At 34.4% G+C, this 21,741-nt stretch overlaps 1 protein-coding gene across 1 annotated transcript in view; it reads left to right on the top strand.

Moving 5' to 3' along the window:
- Window positions 1-20,904, top strand: part of ETNK1 (ethanolamine kinase 1) — a 54,768-nt gene extending 33,864 nt beyond the window's left edge. The window contains exons 5-8 of the mRNA XM_019961461.2: window positions 5,618-5,701; window positions 7,507-7,667; window positions 14,829-14,902; window positions 15,215-20,904. Of these exons, the coding sequence (XP_019817020.1) occupies window positions 5,618-5,701; window positions 7,507-7,667; window positions 14,829-14,902; window positions 15,215-15,287 (392 nt within the window). The 3' untranslated portion in view covers window positions 15,288-20,904. The remainder of the gene's footprint in view (window positions 1-5,617; window positions 5,702-7,506; window positions 7,668-14,828; window positions 14,903-15,214) is intronic.
- The last annotated feature ends 837 nt before the right edge of the window (window positions 20,905-21,741 follow it).

Here is a 21,741-nt window from a genome sequence, read left to right as displayed (position 1 = left end):
TAGAGTTAATAGCTACTCCAGATGGTTCCTGACAAGATTTTAGATGAGGCATATAACACATATTGCACCAGGCTAGGTACTTAACAGCTCTCAGTTGCAGCTATTATACTGTGATAAGAGTTGGCAAACTGTAAGGAGCTTTCTGTAAGGAGCTATGTAGTACATACTTTAGACTTTTCATCCCATATTAAAGTCTCTGTTTCCACTATTAAGCTCTGTGTTGTGGCACAAACACAGCCATATATTGTTAGGCACTGGGTTGAATTTGGCTCGAGAACACATTGTTTGCCAACCCCTGTATTATGTTCATAGGAGATGTATTATACAAAGTGTATCTGATTCTGAAAAAGTAAAAATGGTAACTGTAAGCCAGAAGGATTTATGGCTTAGTAGTATGAGATGACAATTCAGATTGTCTTTAAATGCAATTTACAGATTTTATCTTAACTATAATTTGAGTGATTAATTTAAAGTTAAAAATGTATATATGTATGTGTGCTGTACTTATTCATATGCACACAAACACAGACAGACTATGAGCACTCTGCAGTTTGTAGGCATTTTCACCTGTGAATGTTACAGGAACTGGTAGGCATCACAGAAGAAATCCTGCCTCTACTTGTTTTCATCATGTCAGTTGACAGGACTCAGGAATATGGGAGAAGAGTAAGCTTCCTTTCTGAAGTCGATGGTAGTTGTCAAGATTTTTGAAATGTTAGTCAGTGCCAGGAATTAGGTGGTTGGTAAGACAGCGTCCCATTCCTTGGCTTCAGTGAAATGACATCTTAAAAAGGTAAGAAAAGTATACTTGATGATATGATGATGGAATTTGCTATATAATGATAAAACCAAAAGCAGTGACTCTTGCTCCAGAACTATATGATAAGACTTATCAGTCTTCTTTTAAGTTAATCAGCAATTAATTAAAAAGAATTTATACTGAGTGGAACAAATTTCAATATTGCTTATTAACTGACTTCAAATCTCGTATTTTAATTTCAACTAATCCTTTAGCTGCTGACAGTTAGAAGTAATCGCTAAAGCTTTTGAGTTTGTCGTCTCATGTCTTGATCCTCTGTCAGAATGTTTACTGGTGGCTGTTTTGTTTCTTCTTTTCCCCAATTCATAAAGTGAATTTTGCTCAGTCGTGTCTGACTCTTTGGGACATGAAATTCTTCATGAACATGAAGTCGTGTCTGACTCTTTGGGACATGAAATTCTTTGCCATGAAATTCTTCAGGCAAGAATACTGGAGTGGGTAGCCTTTCCTTTATCCAGGGGATCTTCCCAACCCAGGGATCAAACACAGGTCTCCTGCATTCCAGGTGGATTCTTTACTAGCTGAACCACCAGGGAAGCCCCCCGTTGATAAAAACTTCATAAAAAGCTTAAGACCTAATATGTAACTTTAAATGGCTGCCACTGATTATTTTTTTCTGTCAGCAAATGCAGGAAGCTAATGTATAACTAAGGAAACAAAGCTTTTTTGGGCAATTACAGAGTAAGCTAGGTTTTTCTTCAGAGTTTTAAACAATATAATTAGAAAATGGGTGAGTCACCATTCGTAGTCTTTTGATTGACTCTAAATCTTACTCACTTTATTATTATTCATGAAAGAGCACCGTTGTTACTTTATTGATTTTTAACAAGAGTGTTTTTTGGTTAGTTTTATTTTTAAATTAAAATTTGTTATCGTATTTGTTAGAGTATATTTTCCAGGGTAGAATTATTATGAAGGATAGTCTTAACTTTGTTTTACCTTGTAGTCTAAATCACTATTTAGCATAAAATAAAATATCCCTAAATCACATAATAAAACACTTAAATGGACTGTAAAAACTTGAACTATTAAGGAAGAGCTACCTAAAATAGTTACTAGTTTAGAATTTTTTCTTTACTCATACATTCACTTCCACTGTATGTTCAACCATATACTTGAATAAGAATGTCAGAAATGCCATACTTTGTTCCTTAGTGTTTCATACTTATCTCCCCTGCTCCCATTTAAACATGTGTTATCACTGTGTCTGAGCATTCTCTGCAAAACTTCCATTTATTACTATTTCACTAGCATTTGACTACTTCCTGTGTGCTAGGGTTTGCTCTGTGGATTGCATGAAGAAAGGTGGAAGGGACCTGCTGCCCCTCCTACTGCCCCTCCAGGAAACGATGGAGGAGTCAGATAAGAAAACGGATGTTTACATTCACAACGATGAGTGCTGTGGTGAAGGTGTACATGTCCAGGGTAAAGTCACTGGACTCCAGAGAAAGAGATGAAAGGAAACTTTCCCAGAATTGAATACTTCCTTTTTCTGCCTAAGAGAGAAAACATTTTGCCAACTTGAGTGTAATTGTGGTTACTTTCTCTCTTCTCTTCCTGTCTTACATAACTCTGTAGAGCAAGTAGGGTGAATTGGAATCATTTTCAGGTTCTCATATTGGTTATTTTGCTTTTAATCCTTTCTTCCTTAACAACAAGTAAAGGAGTCCAAATGAATGCATCATGTGAATTATATAGCCTTAGTTAATTAACTTTTTTTGGTTTTAAAGTACTTTAAATATTGTTTAAACTATACTGAGATTTAAATGATTTAACTCAGTAAGAGTGGACTTCATTACTGTGAAGATAAAGAAACAGTAATAAAAGAAAAAGTAGCTTTTGAGAAAACAAGATAGTCATGCCATATGAGCTGTTAGTTTTTAATAGTGATGTGGATGTTTCTCTAAATTGGAAATTTTAGAATTCAGAAGTTAAATTTGTAGAGGAAAAAAGTTCAGGATATTTTTTTTTTCTTGTAGGAAAGCATTTTCCAGTAATTTGATTTTTCTGGCACCCAAAATAAGGAAAGCAGGCCTCTTTAATTGTACTTTGTTGCAGAAGATTAAATTTAAGGTTGAGTTCCACTTTGTTTGCAGTAGTTTGAAAAGAATAGTTAATGCAGATTAAAAAAAATTTTTTTTTCCTTTTAAGCTTTGTGTCTTGTAAAATGTGAGTTTGCCAAATTTTCTTCATCTGCTACAGATTAGGTATGCCATTGTTGCTGCCATGTGGCGGCGCACCCGTGCTTCTTAAACGCACTGACTGGAGGTTTATCGCATCACTTGTTCACATGCACGGAGCCTGGTAACAGCCTCATCTGTATCTTGTTAGCTTCATTTTCTTATTTTTAAAATTTCATTATTTATAAACTCAACATAGCATTTAAAAATAAAGGCTAGTTTTAATGAATTAATGCTACTACAAAAAGTCATTGCTAAAATTTTCATACTGAAACAGATTTTAACTTTTGTTAAAATGATCTATGCTTTATTTAAATTGTGTATACTCTATAAGCAGGCATGTTTTACCTGCTGTTTTATTTATATTTGCCAAATTCTAAATATGATTTTGAAAATTGAAATTGAAGCTTTTGTTTATGTGGCTAAAGTAAGCTTCAGGACTGGGCTGTGTATTTTTATTGGCATGTAACAGTTTGTATGAGCTCTACAAGAATTTATATTTAAAGAGCTAAAACAATCAACAGCTGTAATTTGAAAAATTGTTTATTAAAATTGTTTGGTTGACTCAGTAAGACAACTTGGTAAATCCTCTGGAATCCTCATATTTTGAAGTCTGGGTGGGTAGATAGGTATTTCCCAAATCATTATGTTTAGTCTCTTTCATCCTAATCTTTTTAAACTATCATTTTTTTTCTCCTTAAAATAATGTTTATTGTAAAGAATTAAGGGAAAAAGGTCACTTGTCTACCATCTGAAATGAAACCAATAAAAATGTTTTGGTTTATTTCCACCGTCTTTTTCCCCCTATGTATTATGTTTCTTTTTTTTTCCTTCTCTCTTCAGGCATATTTTAATAATTTGGATCACTGTGTTTACTATTTTGTATCTTTTGTCATATAACATTTGTAATTCTCCTGGCCGTTAAATAACTTTTGAAAATGAAATTTTTATCATGGCTGCAAAGTATTTTGTCATCATGGTGGTCTTTACCCTGTCATTCCCAAGGGTACCTAGAAGAAAATTTTAAAATATATTCTGACCTTTCATTTTGCAACTTATTGGTGAAGTGATTTGGTTAAAGCTTGTTCTGTCCTCCTGTTCTGCAGGTTAGTGAAGTGCTTTGGTTAACTTTAAGACTTTCTGCGGGATAGTTTTTGTTTTTCCAAGAATATAAATTGGTTGAGTTGCAATGGTTTATGTAGTCACCAGCTCTTAGAAACCTTATTTTGTCAATATGCATATAGATTTTGGTAACTGGACTTTTATACTTTGATGATCTCACTTTTTTACTCTAGATGACTATTATGAAAGTTTTGAATTATATATTAAATGCAATTATATTAATTTTTTTTTGCTTTTGTGTAAAATACTCCACTTGCTATTACATTTTTTTGGTCGTATAATACTCTTTTTCTGAGTTGGAATATGATCAACATACAGTCCAAGATTAAACATATAAATTTATAGCAACACATGATAGTTAAAAGGCTCTTTCATCTGGGAAAAGCCAGTGTGTTTAAACCAGAAGTTTATTACCTCAGCTTGATGTTTTAAAAGATAGTGTAACTAGACATATGCTCTGTATTTTCTCAATATCAGCAGCTTAGAAACTATTCTTACAGCCTTACATCTGTGTTCATGTATCCATTTTAACTGTTGAGCCTTTTGAGTTTGTGATCTCCTGGTGTAGACAGTGACCCATTTTGATGTTTTTTTCTTAATGTTTCTCTTTCTCTCTCCCTCCCTCCCTCTCTTTTCCTCATCTGTCTTTTAAAAAATAGGACCTATATCTGTGTTGAGCCAAATCTTCTAACTAATGCTCAGTATTCACAGATGAAGCTTCCTAAGCAGGAATTTGTCCCTTGGGTGAATGGAACAGGATAGTCTGAAGAATTATAATAAAATTTGCATATATATCTATATAAAGCACTAATTTAGAATAGGAATTTTTTTAGTTTATATAAAAATTTCTCAAAAAGAAAAAATAGCTTACCTTTGTTCCTTTAAATGATAAAATGACCACCTTAATGCTGCTCAAGTAAGCTATTGGAAACCTTAATTATGTAGCATTTCAAGAATATTTAAGAGTTTGATAGCAACTATCTTACCTTAAAGAGATTCTGTTAATCAGCAAGTGTTATAGCTTAAGTGCAGGACTCGCAGAATTCAAACCTTTGAAAGTCTATGTATTTTTTCCATCGGTAAACTCACTGTTGGAATATATATTAATTTTTTTAGAAGATTGCATAAATTATTGTTTCCAAAGGTAGTTTTCATTTCTAACTAAACTTGAATTTTTAAGTAACTGATGCCCCCATGTGGTTAAATACATATTTGCTTTTGTTTGAATGTGGAGAATGACTGTAGTTTTTGACTTTTATTTAGTATAGTGGACATTGATGTCCGCAAAGAAGCTGTTGACATATGTATGTAATTTGAATTTTGTAAAGCTCATTGCCATAAAATTCACAGCCTTACCCTGTATTGTCTCAGAAGTGCATGTAACCAAGCACGTACAATGAGACAGAATATTGGAAGCTATTTAATTATAAAGAGCATAGGGATTTTCTTATCCTATATGTGATTTCTTATGTCTTTGTTTTTGTGTCTCACATAGGTGATGTACAGTTCATTGATTATGAATATTCTGGATACAACTACCTGGCATATGATATTGGAAATCATTTCAATGAATTTGCAGGTAAAATCCAGTAGAGAATGTGTTCCTCTAGCAGGGTAGCATATATAACTTTGAAAGGATGCTTTTAGAATTTTTTCTTTACAGAAGATCAACTTGGGGGTAGGGGCAACACTTTTTATGTTCTTCATGACCATTTTGGTTTTTCTTTATTATTAGAGAAAAGAGATGATGACCTCTTCCTTAATTTCTTAAGGAAAATAAGAGAAAAATAATGATTGTGGCTTTTAACTTTTTTTTTAAGAATTGACATAGTTGCTTTATAAATCCCATCTAATTTTTTCTATACACAATCCATGTTCTCAATTTACAAATGAGTAAAGTAAAAGTAATTCACCAAGGTCACGGTAAAATGCAGAGAACTAAGATTTGAAGCCAACTTTTTTTTTTTTTTTTTATCATTTAAAGGCCTTTGCTGTTTCCATTGTGTGTGAGTGAAAGTCACTCAGTTGTGTCCAACTCTTTGCAAGTCCGTGGACTATACAGTCCATGGAATTCTCCAGGCCAGAATACTGGAGTGGGTAGCCGTTCCCTTCTCCAGGGGATCTTCCCAACCTAGGGATCAAACATAGGTCTCCTGCATTGCAGGCGGATTCTTTACCAGCTGAACCACCAGGGAAGCCCTAGTGGAGAATTCCATGGTCAGAGGAGCCTGGCAGGCTACAGTCCATGGGGTCCTAAACAGTTGGACATAGCTGAGTGACTTTGACTTTCCATTGTATACCTGGGCTTTTCAAATGTCATCTAACTAAAAAGCTCAAGAATTTATTTCTTTATCTATAGGAAGGGAGAGTAGCTGTGCATAAAAAGAGTTATCACCATGAATATGCTTAACTGGTGAGGATACGAAGCTTCAGTGATCTTAATATGATTTTGTGTAGAAAAAAAATTGAGAAAGGTAGAATTTGGATATGCAAATAGAAAGGAGGGCACTGCAAGAAGAAGGAAGAAATCTTCAAGGTGAATACACCTATTCCTGTAGGATATAAAATCCATGAAGGAGAATAGAGTGTCATAAGACCAGAGAAGAAAGTTTGGATCAACTTAGGATCAACTTGAATGCTAGGTAAAATACTAGGAACTAAATTAGTATTTTTCAAACTGCACATTATGAGATCAGATGTGTAGAGGAATTAATTAAAGCAAAGAATGCAAAAGAAATAGAAAATATCAGAATTGGAAGGTGTAGTTAGGGTAAATATTGTTTCATGAAATATAGTATCAGGTGCATGTGTAAGGCTTCAATATAAAAATGTATTTATGGTTTTCACTAGTGGTCTAGTAGTTAGGACTCCCTGTTTCCAATGTAGGGGGTGCAGGTTCACTGCTTGGTTGGGGAACTAAGAGCCCACATGCTGCGTGACCAGAAAACAAAAAATAGGTCTATCCACTTAAATGTATTTGTTACTTTGGGAGTAATGGTTAAAGATGCTTTAAAGCCATAGTTCTAGAAAATGCTCTAGATGCTAGTGTGCATGAGAATCGTAAGAATCTCCTGAGGTACTGAGGTAAATGAAGATTTGTGACACCTAATGGTAGTTGGTTCAGGCTTCACATTTTGAGGAAAAATTGAGGCAGTGAAAATTGATTATGGTGATCAACTGTATTGTGTATTAGAATTTAATTAGGAATACGTTATGATTGGTTTATTTAGTAAATGGTATTTACTTAATATCTAGTGTTTCAGCAAAAAATGGAGACATTTAATAATTTTTTTCTGAAAAAATAGGTAGGTGGTGCACATTATTAAAGTAGACAGAAGATATGTCATGTGTTTTAAAAAATCTCAGTGTACTTTTCTATTTTAGGTGTGAGTGATGTAGACTATAGTCTTTATCCAGGTAGAGAACTACAGGGCCAGTGGCTGCGTTCTTACCTTGAAGCCTACAAAGAATATAAGGGTTTTGGGACTGAAGTTACTGAAAAGGAAGTGGAAATACTCTTCATTCAAGTCAATCAGTTTGCTTTGGTAAGTTTAAATTTAAGTAATTAATGAAAGGTTCTTGATACAGTGTTAATAGCTTAAAAAAAGTTTTCCATCATTTTTTTAAGCAGTTCCCATTTTGAGTTTTTTGAACTTGTTAATTGTTTAAAATAATGACAAAACAAGAGTGTTTACAATTCCTCCACTGTAAAGCTTTTGAGGACAAAGATTTTATTTCATTCACTACTGTATCCTCAGGCCCTAGAACAGCAATGCCAAACTACAGGTTAAGTGCTCAATAAAATTATTTGTTCAGTGAATGGATTTGAGTTACAGTTAGGATTAAAGTGTGAAGCACTTTTTTAAAATACCAAATTCTCTTTATGTTATAAAAAACATAATCAAGGATAGATGTATGAGAAGTGAGGTTATTTCCAGAATACATGTAATCATCACATGAACTTATCATGTTAACATGATTAAAAGTAAATTGGAAGAACCAGTAGAATTGTGTTCATAACTGTGCAGTATTTTGTCTTCATGACCTTTTGATAAGCAGTTATTTCCCACATCTTTGGTATTTTAATGCTCTGTTATTTTCAAGACCCACCTCTCTTTACTCTAAATGCATCTACTTTTTCAAAATTTAATTCATTTAAATTATCTTTTGAGAATGACATGCTGCCATTAGAATGAGCTTTCATTTCGATTCATTTCAATGTTTGGCAAAACTAATACAATATTGTAAAGTTTAAAAATAAAAAAAATAAAAAAAAGAATGAGCTTTCAGCTAAGGTATTGAGACAAATTGAATATTGGGTTGCAGTTCTTTTACCTACTATGTCTTTTTAGTTTTAATACAATTCTCTACAATTGACAGGGGAATTATTTGCTATGTAGTCTGTACAAATAGACCCTAATGGTGGCTCATGGGCGTACTGTTTTCATAGTATTAAAAGTAGCATTTCTCCAGAGCCATTCAGAATACATCTTAAGAGGATGTGCTGAAATGTGACTTCTTTGTCTACTGTTCTGATGACTTTAGAACATTAATGACATGCTCTCCATTTGGTCCTAGGATGCCTGCTGTTTCTATTTATTCTTTTTTAAGCATGATCTTAGAGATTATAGGGTTTTCTTAACAATAATGGCATAATTGCTAAATCCAGTTAAAACTCTTAAGTCTTATCTTACTTTGTCTGTCCATAGCATTTGATGGTATATTTTCCCATTGATTCCAGTTTTTTATTTGTTAATTTTTGTGGTACCATTTTTCCTTGGTTTTCCTCTTTTGTGCTCTCCTGCTTGTCTGCTTCTCTGGCTATTTCTTCTTACTCTTCCTCTCATTCTCTTGCATTCTAGTGTTTCCTAGTGTTCAGATTTTGGGCTCTGCACCCCCCCCCCCTTTTTTTTTTGGCAGTGCCATACAGCTTGTGGGATCTTAGTTCCCTGACCAGGGATTGAACCTGGACCCTTAGCAGTGAGAGTGCCTAGTCCTAGTCACTGGACTACCAGGGAATTCCCTACTTTATATACAGTTCCCTGGCTTTTACTGCCCTTTCTTTTAATGATCCCAAGTTGAGTTTCCTCCCACTGTCAAGCTCCAGATCTGGACTGTATCTCTCCAGGGTCCCGTTAGTATTTGACCACAATGTGTCCAAACTTGAATTTTATTTTCAGCATCCTGTCCTGTTTCCCATTATTTATTCTTTACTGTACTGTTTTGACTTAATTAAAATGATGTGTACTCTGTTGTTGTATTCTGAAACCAGGAAAGAAGGAATTATCTTTCAAGTGTTCCTCTTCTCACACTTTTCTATTTTCAGGTTCTTTTTTTTTTTTTTTTTTGGTTCCTGAAATTCTGTGAATTGCACCCCTTTTCTCCTTAATTGCATGACCTATGATTAAGGACTTAATCTCTCACCTATGTTAGTCTTTACTTGTCTCTTCACCTTTAGGTTTTTTCTGTCTGTAATTCATACTGTACGTTTTAAAAGTGATCTTTCTAATAACTAGAATCTAATTTATGAATCTGATTGTGTCATTTTTCTACTTTATGGCTCCCTGTGGTTTACAGAGTGACATACAAATGATAGCATCTACAGATTTTCTTATTTCCCACTGTATTTCTCACATCCCACTTCCTCCTCTAGCAGAGTCATCATGTTTTATAAACACTCCAAGGTGTTTTAAGCTTGTATGCTTTTGTATAGATTATTTCTTTCTACCTAGGATGCCCTTTTCCCAGTATTTTCTGGCAAGTCCCTCTTATTCCTTATGGATGTGTCTTAAAAACTCTTTCCTCCTCCTCCCTTGATCACTTGTCATGAAGAAGATAGCACTGACATACATTATAAGGCTGTTTTGATAAGGGAGGAAAAGAGGTTTGAGTAATAAGATCAAGGTGTAGATGATTTAAATAAATAAATGGTTATGTGAAAGTCACTCAATCATGTCTGATTCTTTGCAACCCCATGGACTATAGAGTCCATGGAATTCTCCAGGCCAGAATATTGCAGTTGGTAGCCTTTCCCTTCTTCCCAACCCAGGGATCAAACCCAGGTCTCCTGCGTTACAGGCAGATCCTTTACCAGCTAAGCCACCAGAGAAGCTCCAAAATAAATGGTTGGTAAATGTTTATTCCTCAGGGCATGGTCAGACTCTTAAATATTAAAAGACTTCACTTGTTATTGATTGTTTACTATAATTAATTAATGTTTCTGCTAAGTCACTTCAGTCGTGTGTGACTCTGTGACGGCAGCCCACCAGGCTCCTCTGTCCCTGGGATTCTCCAGGCAAGAATACTGGAGTGGGCTGCCATTTCCTTCTCCAATGCAGGAAAGTGAAAAGTGAAAGTGAAGTCGCTCAGTCTGCCCAACTCTTAGCGACCCCATGGACTGCAGCCTACCAGGCTCCTCCGTCCATGGGATTTTCCAGGCAAGAGTACTGGAGTGGGGTGCCATTGCCTTCTCCAATTAATGTTGAGATGATGACAAACAAAAGTAGGTATTTACATTATAAAACCAAATAGATAATGCATGGGTTTTTTAAGCTCTGACGAGTTTTTAGACACGTTGTTGGCAGACTTCAGATTCTTTGTAAGTAAAGTTATATTGTATAATTATATATTTATAAACATAAAATTTGTATTATTTATAATATATTAAAATTATATATGAGGTTTTCAGAAAAGAGTTTGAGAATTTATTTTAAGTCGTTTATTCACTATATAAAGCTTCTAATTTTTCTTGGCAACATATGTGGGTGGCCTAGGAATTAAAATGCCCTTTGATAGACTTACGTATCTGTAACTTCGAAATCTGAGAGAAATAGTATTAGTAAATCATAGAATCACAGATTATTATATTAGTTGTACTTCAGTATTCTCACTTTTCCATTTTTGAGAATGCAAATAATAAATGGACTGTTCCCTCACTTTCCTTTTTATTCATATAGGAGTCTAATATAAATATAATTTTTTTCATTTTCAGCCTGTAAAAGGTGTTAACCTACCAAAATAAGTGAGGTTCTATGTATAATGCTTCTCTAGTAGAGAATCCGGAGAATGCAATGGCAACCCATTCCAGTACTCTTGCCTGGAAAATCCCATGGATGGAGGGGCCTGGTGGGCTGCAGGCCATGGGGTCGCTAAGAGTCGGACACGACTGAGTGACTTCACTTTCACTTTTCACTTTCATGCATTGGAGAAGGAAATAGCAACCCACTCCAGTGTTCTTGCCTGGAGAATCCCAGGGACGGGGGAGCCTGGTGGGCTGCTGTCTATGGGGTCCCACAGAGTTGGACACGACTGAAGCGACTAAGCAGCAGCAGCAGCAGTAGAGAATCATTTAGTTATTTTACATTACTGTATGAATAAAAATTGAGAAATACGGTTGATAACAGTGCTTGAAACACTGGGGAGAGCTGTTTTGATGTTATTTTTAGGTGTAGAATTTCCCCTGATTTTAGTTTTCCTACTACAGAACCAGACTAATAGAAAGAGATACTATTTGCAGATGATTTTTTATATTATTAGGGTTCTCAAACATTTTGGTCTCATTACCCTCTTTTATACTTTAAAAAAATTTTTGAAGACTTCTATGAGATCTTGTTTATATGGTTTAGTTATCAATATTTACCATCTTGGATATTAAATTTAAAATATTTACTAAATATATATATTTTTAAAAAGCTCAGATTAACATAAACAGCTTTTTAAAAATTAAAAATAACTATTTTCCAAAGCAAAAAACACTTCAGTGAGAAGAAAGACATAATTTTATACTTTTACAAATTTCTCTGATGTCTAGCTTAACAAAAGTTAGATTCTCATATTTGCTTCTGCATTTCATCTCATATAATGTGTTGTTTTCTCTCAAGTGTGTGAAGATAGTCCTGTTTCACACACATATGTTGTTGGGAAAGAGAAGTATTTTGCCTTTTCAGAGAACTGTGGATATTTTTTTCTGATGCTTCACCAAAATTCAATAAGTAATAGTTTCTTAAAGGTTAGTAGTAATGTTTAATCTGAGCATATCAGTTAACTTTTGTACTCTATTACATTAAACTTCCTTAGTTTATCTTACACTTTGAATACCTCTTATACCAGTGTGTGATTTTGTAATTTTAATGTCATTCATTACTTATTTGGAAAATATGCATTTATTAAGTTGTATAATCATCTCAAAGTTGATACATCTCATTATATATTGAAAAATTACACTTATTTATGTCACTGCCAATATCAGAAAAATATTAAATACTTAATTGAGAAGCTGATAATCTCACAGAGTTGAACACAGATTTTCCAGTGTTCTAATTTAGGTTGAATAGTCTTAAGTCTGTCATTGGCAACAAATACTGTCAGTTATTTTCATTGAAATGACAAGTTCTCTTTTTTTATATTTGAGAAATGTCTGCCAAATACACAAGTCTAATAACTAGTTCATATGTCAGTTGTTCTTTCAAGTAAAAATGATATTCCATTAAAATTGTGCAAGTTTAGGTCACACAACTCAATCATATGTGTGTTACCTTGAGACAGCCTTCATACTTTGGGTAGGCATCAGCCGTGCTTTATGTGTATTTCCAGTGTCATCTCACAGAATGTCAGAATATCATGTATTCAAGGGTGGAGATGTAATAAGATTAATAGTTTTAATGGCTTCATAAAGTACATTCTTTAGTGAGACTGGATTTGTACTGTGAGTGTGTGGTGGTAAAGAGTAAGACCATTATACTAGTACAGTTCAGTGTACCACTGCCTTGGCTTATGTTAAGGAACCAGGAGCTTCACCCATTATTGCTTTTCCATTACTGGAAATGTAAACAGAGTCATAAAGACAAGTAACATATTAGTATTGTAATGAAAATAGCTTGGGGCCTCAGAATCTTCCATGGATTCATGGACCACTTTGAGAACCGCTGACTTAGACTTTCAAAAGAAGGAGAGCATTTCATAATTCACCTTTCAATACCTGAGACATATCCTTAGATAGAAAGAAGACCATTTTTTAAAGTCTTCCTCATTTTTGTCATTCTGGTTTTGTGTAATTATAATAATTAACATTTTATTGGATGTTTGTTGTATGCCAGGTGTAAATACTATTGTTAGTTGCTCTGAGGTGGTTCTCTCCTTCCCCCGCCCCCAACACACACACACACTAAGCAGTTCTCCAGTTCTCAGCAGGCAGTGATTGGGTGTCTTACATATTCTACTCAAGTCTGATGCTTTCCACCTGGAGATAGTGTCAGATTCTATAAGGTCAGGGTTCAGTCCCACAAGACTGTGCCCTCACCCCTTTAGATGCTACTTGCAAGTTTGGGGTGCTATTGGTACTTCTTACCAACTGGCTATAAATGGGAGGTTTCCACAGCTCCCTCCTTGGGGCCTATTAATTTGCCAAAGTGGCTCACAGACCTTAGAGAAATGTTTGCATATGTTCACCAGTTTATCATTAAGGATATTACAAGGATATAGAAGAAAGTTCGATGAAGAAGTATGGTCGAGTGAGGTCTGGAAGTGTCCTGGGTTCAGGAACTTCTCTTCCGTGGAGTGTAGGGTAGAACACACCCCTCCCCTCCCCAGCATGTGCACAGGTTGTGGTTCGTGAAATCAGGAAACTCGCCAGACCCCTTCCTTTTGGGTTTTAATGGATGCTTCATTACAGAGGCAAGATTGATTAAATCATTGGCCATTGATTTATCTCAGTCTTCAAGCTCCTCTTCCCTCCCCTGAGGTGCGGAGGTGATGGGGTTGAAAGTTCCAACCATCTAATCACCTGGTTGGTTCCCCCTGGCAACCAGCCCTCAAGTTTAGCATCTTTTCAAAAGACACCTCAGTAACATGTGGTTGAAAGGGACTTGTTAAGAATAACCAGACATTCTTTTCAATTTTATGGCTTTGGAACTGTTTTAGGAACCAACGACAAAAGACCAGATATTATATAAAAAATGCTCCCAGTTGCTTTATGCTTAGGAAAGTCCAAGGAGCCATGAGCCAGAAACAGTGAATGTAGATCAGATGTTTATTTCTTATTATAAATGATCACACCTGCATTTTACAGATGAGGAAACAAAGATGCAGAGGGTTTAATTAAGTTGCTTACAGCCACACAGCTAGTAATTTTTTTCTAGTTATAGTACTTCTGGTTACAATAGAATATTTCCTGGGAAGTGAATTCTTAGATTCATTAAGTGAATAGTGAAATAGATTTTAGTAAAGCATACATACAAAATTATTGTGCAGCTTCTGATTATACCGTAAAAGGCAGTGTCACCCCACTCCAGTACTCTTGCCTGAAAAATCCCTTGGATGGAGGAGCCTGGTAGGCTGCAGTCCACGGGGTCTCTAAGAGTCGGACACGGCTGAGTGACTTCCCTTTCACTTTTCACTTTCATGCCTTGGAGAAGGAAATGGCAACCCACTCCAGTGTTCTTGCCTGGAGAATCCCAGGGACGGCGGGGCCTGGTGGGCTGCTGTCTATGGGGTCGCACAGAGTCGGACACAACTGAAGCGACTTAGCAGCAGCAGCAGCAACAGAGAATTGTGCACTTCAGTATTACCTGTGTTGTAGATACTTTGTGTTAAAAAGGCATCAAGAAAATATGCATGGAGTTGATGAAAGAGGAAAAACTTACAATTTGATATTTGTTTTGAAAAGAAATCAATTATCATAATTCTTGATATTTCTTTCCTTCTTTTAGGCTTCTCATTTCTTTTGGGGATTGTGGGCTTTGATTCAAGCCAAATACTCCACTATTGATTTTGATTTCCTTGGGTAAGTTTAATTTTATTGTATGCATTACATTTGTCTCTACTCATTTTGGATTCATTTTAGAATCCATAAGGGACATGTAGTTATTGTTTTTAGTCAGATGTTACAAAAGTTGTATGCATTTAATAGTTGGTTTGCAAGGAAATCTGGTTTAATCTGTTAAATGTTCTCAGTATTAGAAAAGTGTCCAGTAGGTGGTGCAATAAACTAAAAATATGTCCTTTTAAATTTTAAAACTTAACTTAGAAGGGTGAGTGAAAATGAAGGATTAAGGTTTTTAGCTCTAATTCTGTTGTTACTCTCTTTTCTTGATAGGTATGCAGTTGTTCGTTTTAACCAGTACTTTAAAATGAAGCCTGAGGTTACTGCATTGAAAGTGCCTGAGTAAAGAAGACTTTAATTATTCTTAAGTAGCTGAACAGTGCTTGTGGATCTTTAAGAAATTCCAAAAAGTCAATATTTGTTAAAATTCTTTTAATTTGGTTTTCTTGCTTTACAAATTATGCCTCTTAACAACCAATTTATTTTTAAAATAGTCTGAATGATGTCAAGAAATATACCTACTGCTTTCAGTATGTGGTGGGTTAGAAGTTTGTTAAATCGGCAAAAAGATACAAAGATGTCAGTTTAATCCTTTTATAATTTAATCTATGTTATATGTGAATTATTTATTATAAATTTAACATGAATTTTGTGACCGCTTTCATCTGTTTCATCTGTTTGTTGAGTGTAAGCAGTGAAAAATTTCCAGAGAAAATATTGTTTTTGTTATGTTTAAAGTAAGATTAATTTCAGTAAACATTTTTGGTTTTTAGTGTAACCTTTCTGACACACTGTAAGTAAAATGAATCATTTACTCTTGAAATGCCAGACGCTGGTTTAGATAACTTAAAATGTTCATAGAAAAATACCTGTGTAGGAGAATGAAATACATTCACTGTCTATGACAGTGGTACATCTTTCTGAAGTATTGGAAAGCATTTTGGAGGGGGGAATATCTTAGAATTTAAATTTCCCTCTTCTTACATAGTCTGGCAGAATAAATATTAATATTTACCATATAATCCTGGAATAGATATATGATGGTTTTGTTACCAAAATCCGCATTAAATAATGTTTTCATGTACTATATATGGTCATTTAAGGTACAGTTTGTTTTTAAAATTTTACTGTATCAATTTGTTTCTAACCAAAAATTTTGTTTCACTTATTGGGATATTCTGTATTTTGTTTGTTATTAAATAGTAGCTAGTACAGCAGTTACTAATTTTTGAAACAAAGGTAGAATGCTTATAATATTTGGGAACAAGAAAATGTTGTTTAGATTAATTCTTTTTTACTTCTCCAGATTCATTCCTTACACTGTGGCTTTATGTTTTAGTTTGGCTTCTGTGTCTTTAGAATGATAGCATTCATTCAGCATTCATTCTACTACTTGATAACACGTAGTTTCAGAGAAATAAGTTGAGGTGGTTAAAAGAATTAAATAAGGAACATTTAGAACATCCTGTACACTTAAAATCTAATATAACAGTGTGAATTAAGCAAAAATACTCATGGTAGGAGGGCTTCTGTTTGTTTTGATTTCTTTTGATTTTGTTTTTGTCTGTTTGTGAGAGGATGACAGTTACTATTTGGAAGGAACTTGGGTCTTTGGGATAGATAAGCAAACTTCAAGTTTTGAAGACTGCTGTGTGGAGTTGAGCAGTCATGGTTAACTTTGCTTAGAAAATTAGTCTGAGAAGCTTTGCACACTTTGGTCACATAAGTGCCCATGTACAAGGTTGGCTTAATGGATCTACATATTCAGAATATGCAACTGCAAATTTATCCTCTGAGAAATCTTATGGAGTGTCTGATGTATTATTCCAAATGACTTATACTCTCAGATAAGTGCTTTAAAATAACTTGGATTAGCTCAAGATGTTTAAAACTGGTAAAGTAAGTAGAAACACAGGCATTTAAAATGGTAAATTCTAGTTACATGAGTAGAATCTTAAAATCTGTTTGAATCTGTAACAGTGTTAGCCACGATTTGTTTCCTACCTCCCCAACATTGCAAATGTTCGTTTCTGTTTTTATAAACCGTATTACCATTGGATCAGTAGAATTTTACCTAATTAACTAAAGGAAAGGAACCAATTAAACAGTTAATAGCTTTTTATAGAATGTTAAGAGTGAACTTGAGAAATTGTTTTTGGTGGAATTTTCATCTGTGGCTGGAACGTTTTCTTAGGACAACGAAGAATATGTAGGACTGGAGGTTTTTTTTGCTTTCTGACTTCCTAAAAGGGCAACAGTATACATCTTGGAGAGGGTGGGAGGAGAGGAGATCATTTTTCTATCTTCCTCCGTGTTCTTCAGACTATTTTGAATAGATTCACTGAGCCATTCCTGGTAGACTGTGCATGGCTGCTCGCTGTGACACCCGTTGTAAGTGGTTCAAAGAGATTCAGGAAGTGAATGTAAAGGGGAATAAAGACTCTCACTTTAGCCCTAGGCAGTGGATCTTGGGAACAAAATAAGATACTTAAGATATTTCTCCCACTCTTTGGGGTATCATGATGTTCTCACTTCCTTTGCAGGTTTTGGGGATCATACTTCAGCCTAATAATAGAGTTCACAATTGCTTCCCTTTGAATTGACCATTTAAGGGATTCTCAAGGGAAAGCATCCCTCTAAAATTTGTCCTGTGGCTTGCTGAGATGTCTTTTGCCTTTTTATGTTAAGGAACTTGAATGCCTTACCTAATAACTGATAGTAAGCTCATTTTGTAAATATGAAAATGGTTGTTAGAGAAGTGGCATTCATGTATACTCATTGTTAGTCAGTAGACCATAGTGGCCTGGATGCTTAAACAAGCAGAATTCCACAATTCTTTTCCCCTTTGTTCCGTACCTACTTGTGTGATCTTACCTGACCAGTAATACTTGACATTTTTCCCTCCAGACCCCATGCTACCACCACTTTCTGGGAATTAAAGAGATGTGGTAGTAAATCATACTGTTCACGTGATCATTTGAGATCAATATGAGCACAAAACTCATCAACTAGGTCTGCCTGGAATGTATATACAACAGTGTAAATAAAAGTTTGTAAATTAGTGTGAATTGTATCTTGCATATGAGATTGTGTATTGTTTTTTGCATTCTCTTCCCTTTTGTAGACATTTTTCTGTAAGGGAATGATCCAGCTCTTTGGTTTAGACTGGAAATAACCAACAGATGGGGCGGTACAGTGGGATAACAAGAGGAACTGGAAATAGGGTTATCCATTTTTGTTAACGTCAGTACTTAGTTGTTTAGCCTATCAGTGCCTAATATGACTTTTTTTCATTCTTTATTCGGCCGTTAGTTTTTGGAGGTTAGATTCTTGCAAGCATTAAATTAATACCCTGTAAGAATTCCATTCTTTGAGTCATGATTCTAAACTAAAGCAAATTAAAAATGCAATTTTATGATTGCAAACTGAAGTATTACCCTTTTCTATTTTCAAGGCTGTTAACTTTTTCCTACCAAAAAAACACTTTCAATTTTTATATATCTCAATATGATTCTTAAGTCCCATATGTACAAGGGAGATGATAAATAATAGCTTCTAGTTCAACTTAAGCATATCTCAGTTGGCTTCTCTAAGTATGAAATTGTTCATTAGGGGATTGTAAAATACAGAAAAAGATAGAACTGTTCTTTTAATGACTGCTAATTCCATTTTTGTTGAACTAGGAATATTTAACTTCATAAACATATTATGAAAGCTTCCAGATTTAAAGGAAAAATTCCCCCTAAACACTCTGAATTAAAAGTTAAAAACCTCCACTTTTAAAGTTATATAGATATTTCTTTCTTACATTTTCAAAATCCTTCATAATGTAAATGAGAAAACTATCATTTTGCTTTTCTGCTTTACATTGCTTTTAATAAGCATTTTATACTTCGTTCCAAAGTGATATAGACAAACTTTTAATATTAGTCAGTATTTCAGTTAATAGAGTTAACAATGCTTTATGCTAGGAGGAAAGTTTTGTTATTGACGGCAACTTGCATCACTCAACACAAAAGGCAAATGCTAGTAACTATTATGTACCAAGAAAAGTGAATTATAAGGATGTCCTAAAGCAACCTTAATCTTTATTTCAAAATTGATTTGCTCTGAATTTTCTAATATGGTTTGTTAGATTTTAGAATGTGTTTGACTGGAGACTTAGTTACATATTAAGGCCATTTGTTTTTGTTTCTTTTTTTAACAAAAGATATTAGTTATAGGGAACCACCTTTTTTTTTTTTTCTGTTACATACCATTTGTGTGATTACAGTGTTTTGTCTTGGGTTTGGTGTCTTCAGACAGAAAAATGTAGCAATTATTTTAAATGAATTTCCCCCCATCTTTGAAGTTTAGTGTGTAAATGTATTGCTCTAAAGGAAAATGCTTGAGTTTGCATTACTTGAGTACTTGAAAAACTGAAATTAATAAGATATATTACATGATGAATTGGATTTTTTTGAACAGGTTTTACACTAAAATTTTCCTTTCTGGATTATAATTTGAAATGGACAGATTTCAACCATTTGAATAGAAAAAATAATGGTAGTGCTTGTAGAAAATACCTTTTTGAGTTTGAGGCATTCAGAACTCAAGTTTTTAGTAGGGTTCTATCCTGCAATCTGCTTTCTCTTCTTTTTCCTGTACTTACTGATGTTATCAAACAGCCAGTTAAAATCTGTGTTCATTATGTATCCTATGACTTTTCTAGTTATGAAAAAAGTTGCTCTGTAAAATACTCTTAATCCCTAAATGTAGACATATTTTTGTTTACATCTTGCCCATTAATGGTATTAATACCATTAATCATTTTGACAAAACACAAGGTGTTTATAAAAACTGAAAACATTATGTATTATATTTGAACTAGTTAATGAAGAGTAAGAAAAAGCTGGCTGATTTGAATTGTTCCATTAGTTAAATTTCAAAACTCTTAAGGAAGGGACTTTAAGAGAGAGACCAAGATCTGATGATATCCATGAATACTAGATCCTATGAACTGGAAAAGGACCACCCCCCCAAAAAAAGCAGTGGCGGAAATAAGAGCACTTGCATGGTTGTGGTGTGCTGCTACCTAATTTATGTAGTGACACACTGACATTTTTATTGTTCAATAATCTGAGGAAGTTTTCTGTTACTTCCGTGTACTAAAGTAATTGTAAATTGGTGGAATTTGCAAAGAGGAGAGTTTTAAACTCTATTCTCTTTAGGAAGCTTTATAGCTGGGTGAAGTTTCCATGATTTGAAGTATTTGGATTTTAAAATATACTATTATTTTAAGAAAGAAGACCTGGCATTATTCCATGTTCTTAAATGATAATGTCCTTATCATTTTCAGAAGAAAAAAACTAAATAACTGTCATTGCATTAGCTGTATGTTGAATTGGGAAATTGTGGCATAAAGGTTAAATTTGTGTTTATCAAATGTGAAACATAGTAGTATAATGCTGCTCTGTAAATACTGTAAGTGCTACAAATAGTCTCAGCACTGAAAATGTATTGATACCTCTCAAATGAATGCAACGTTTGAGGTAGGTGTATTTGATATGCCTCAGAAAGTATCTGAGTGTCTGAGAACTTGTAATCTGTTTGGTAATGAAGATACTTCCTGTTTTTTGTTGTTTATTTTCATGTTTCAAATTTAATTTTTACATTTTTACTGCTGTTAATTTAAGTAAAATTTGTTCTGTGGTTAAAATGGGGTTGCCAGTGAATAAAATTAAAAACAGCCTCATTCATGTAAACTGCTTAAATAAAAATGCATTTTTTGCTATATGTTCACAAACTTTTCATGAATCTGTATTTCTGTTAAATATAAGTGATGTTTAGGCTTTATTTCCGTTTAATAAGGCCTTTTACCATTGATTAAATGAAGGAATGTATCTTTTTGAAGAGATTTATATTCTGTAAATAAAAATTGGTTGTAACAATAAAGTTGAGTTCTAACTGCTTGTATCCATAAACTTGTGACTTCAACTTATTTTTGTAGTTTTCCTTTTGTAGAAAAAGCTTTTCAGTGTTTGTGTATTCTGTTTGTATATTTGAAGTTGTTCAGTTGCTCAGTTGTGTCTTAACTCTTTGTAACCCCATGGACCACAGCACTCCAGTCCCCGATGTCCTTGAAAGAGTTTGCTCAAACTCAGGTCCATTGAATCGATGATGCTCTCCAGCCTTCTCATCCTCTGTTGCCCGCTTCTGCTGCCCTCAGTCTTCCTCAGAGTCTTTTCCAATGAGTCGGCTCTTCACATCAGATGGCCAAAATATTGGAGCTCCAACTTAGCATCAGTCCTTCCAGTGAATATTCAGGGTTAATTTCCTTTAGGATTGAGTCCATACTGATAGCTCCAATATCTGATTCAACTTTCTAGAGTTCTTCCTTGCCTCTCCAAACAAATATTTCTTATTTGTTTTTCTTACTTCCTTACTCTGAAAATATAGATATGAATTTTTGTTAAGAATACCATGGTAATGTATCCTTTTTGGTATATCTTATGAGATTGTTGTTATAGTCGCTCAGTCATATCTGACTCTTTTGCCACCCCATGGACTGTAGCCTGCCAGGCTCCTCTGTCCATGGGATTTCCCAGGCAAGAATATTGGAGAGGGTTGCCACTTCCTTCTCCAGGGAATCTTCCCAGTCCTGGGTTCGAACCTGGGTCTCTTGCTTCGGCAGACGGATTCTTTACCGCTGAGTCTCCTGGGAAGTTATGTGAGGTATAATATATTGATATGTATGTTACTAGTGGTTTTAATCTTAGTTACTTGATTAAAATGTCTCCCAGGTATTTGAAGCTCTGCAG

This window comes from Bos indicus, chromosome 5 (genome assembly GCF_029378745.1).
Source record: "Bos indicus isolate NIAB-ARS_2022 breed Sahiwal x Tharparkar chromosome 5, NIAB-ARS_B.indTharparkar_mat_pri_1.0, whole genome shotgun sequence".
Classification (NCBI taxonomy): Eukaryota; Metazoa; Chordata; class Mammalia; order Artiodactyla; family Bovidae; genus Bos; species Bos indicus.
Note: the sequence above shows the minus strand (reverse complement) of the source record. Positions and strands in the feature narration are given on the sequence as shown.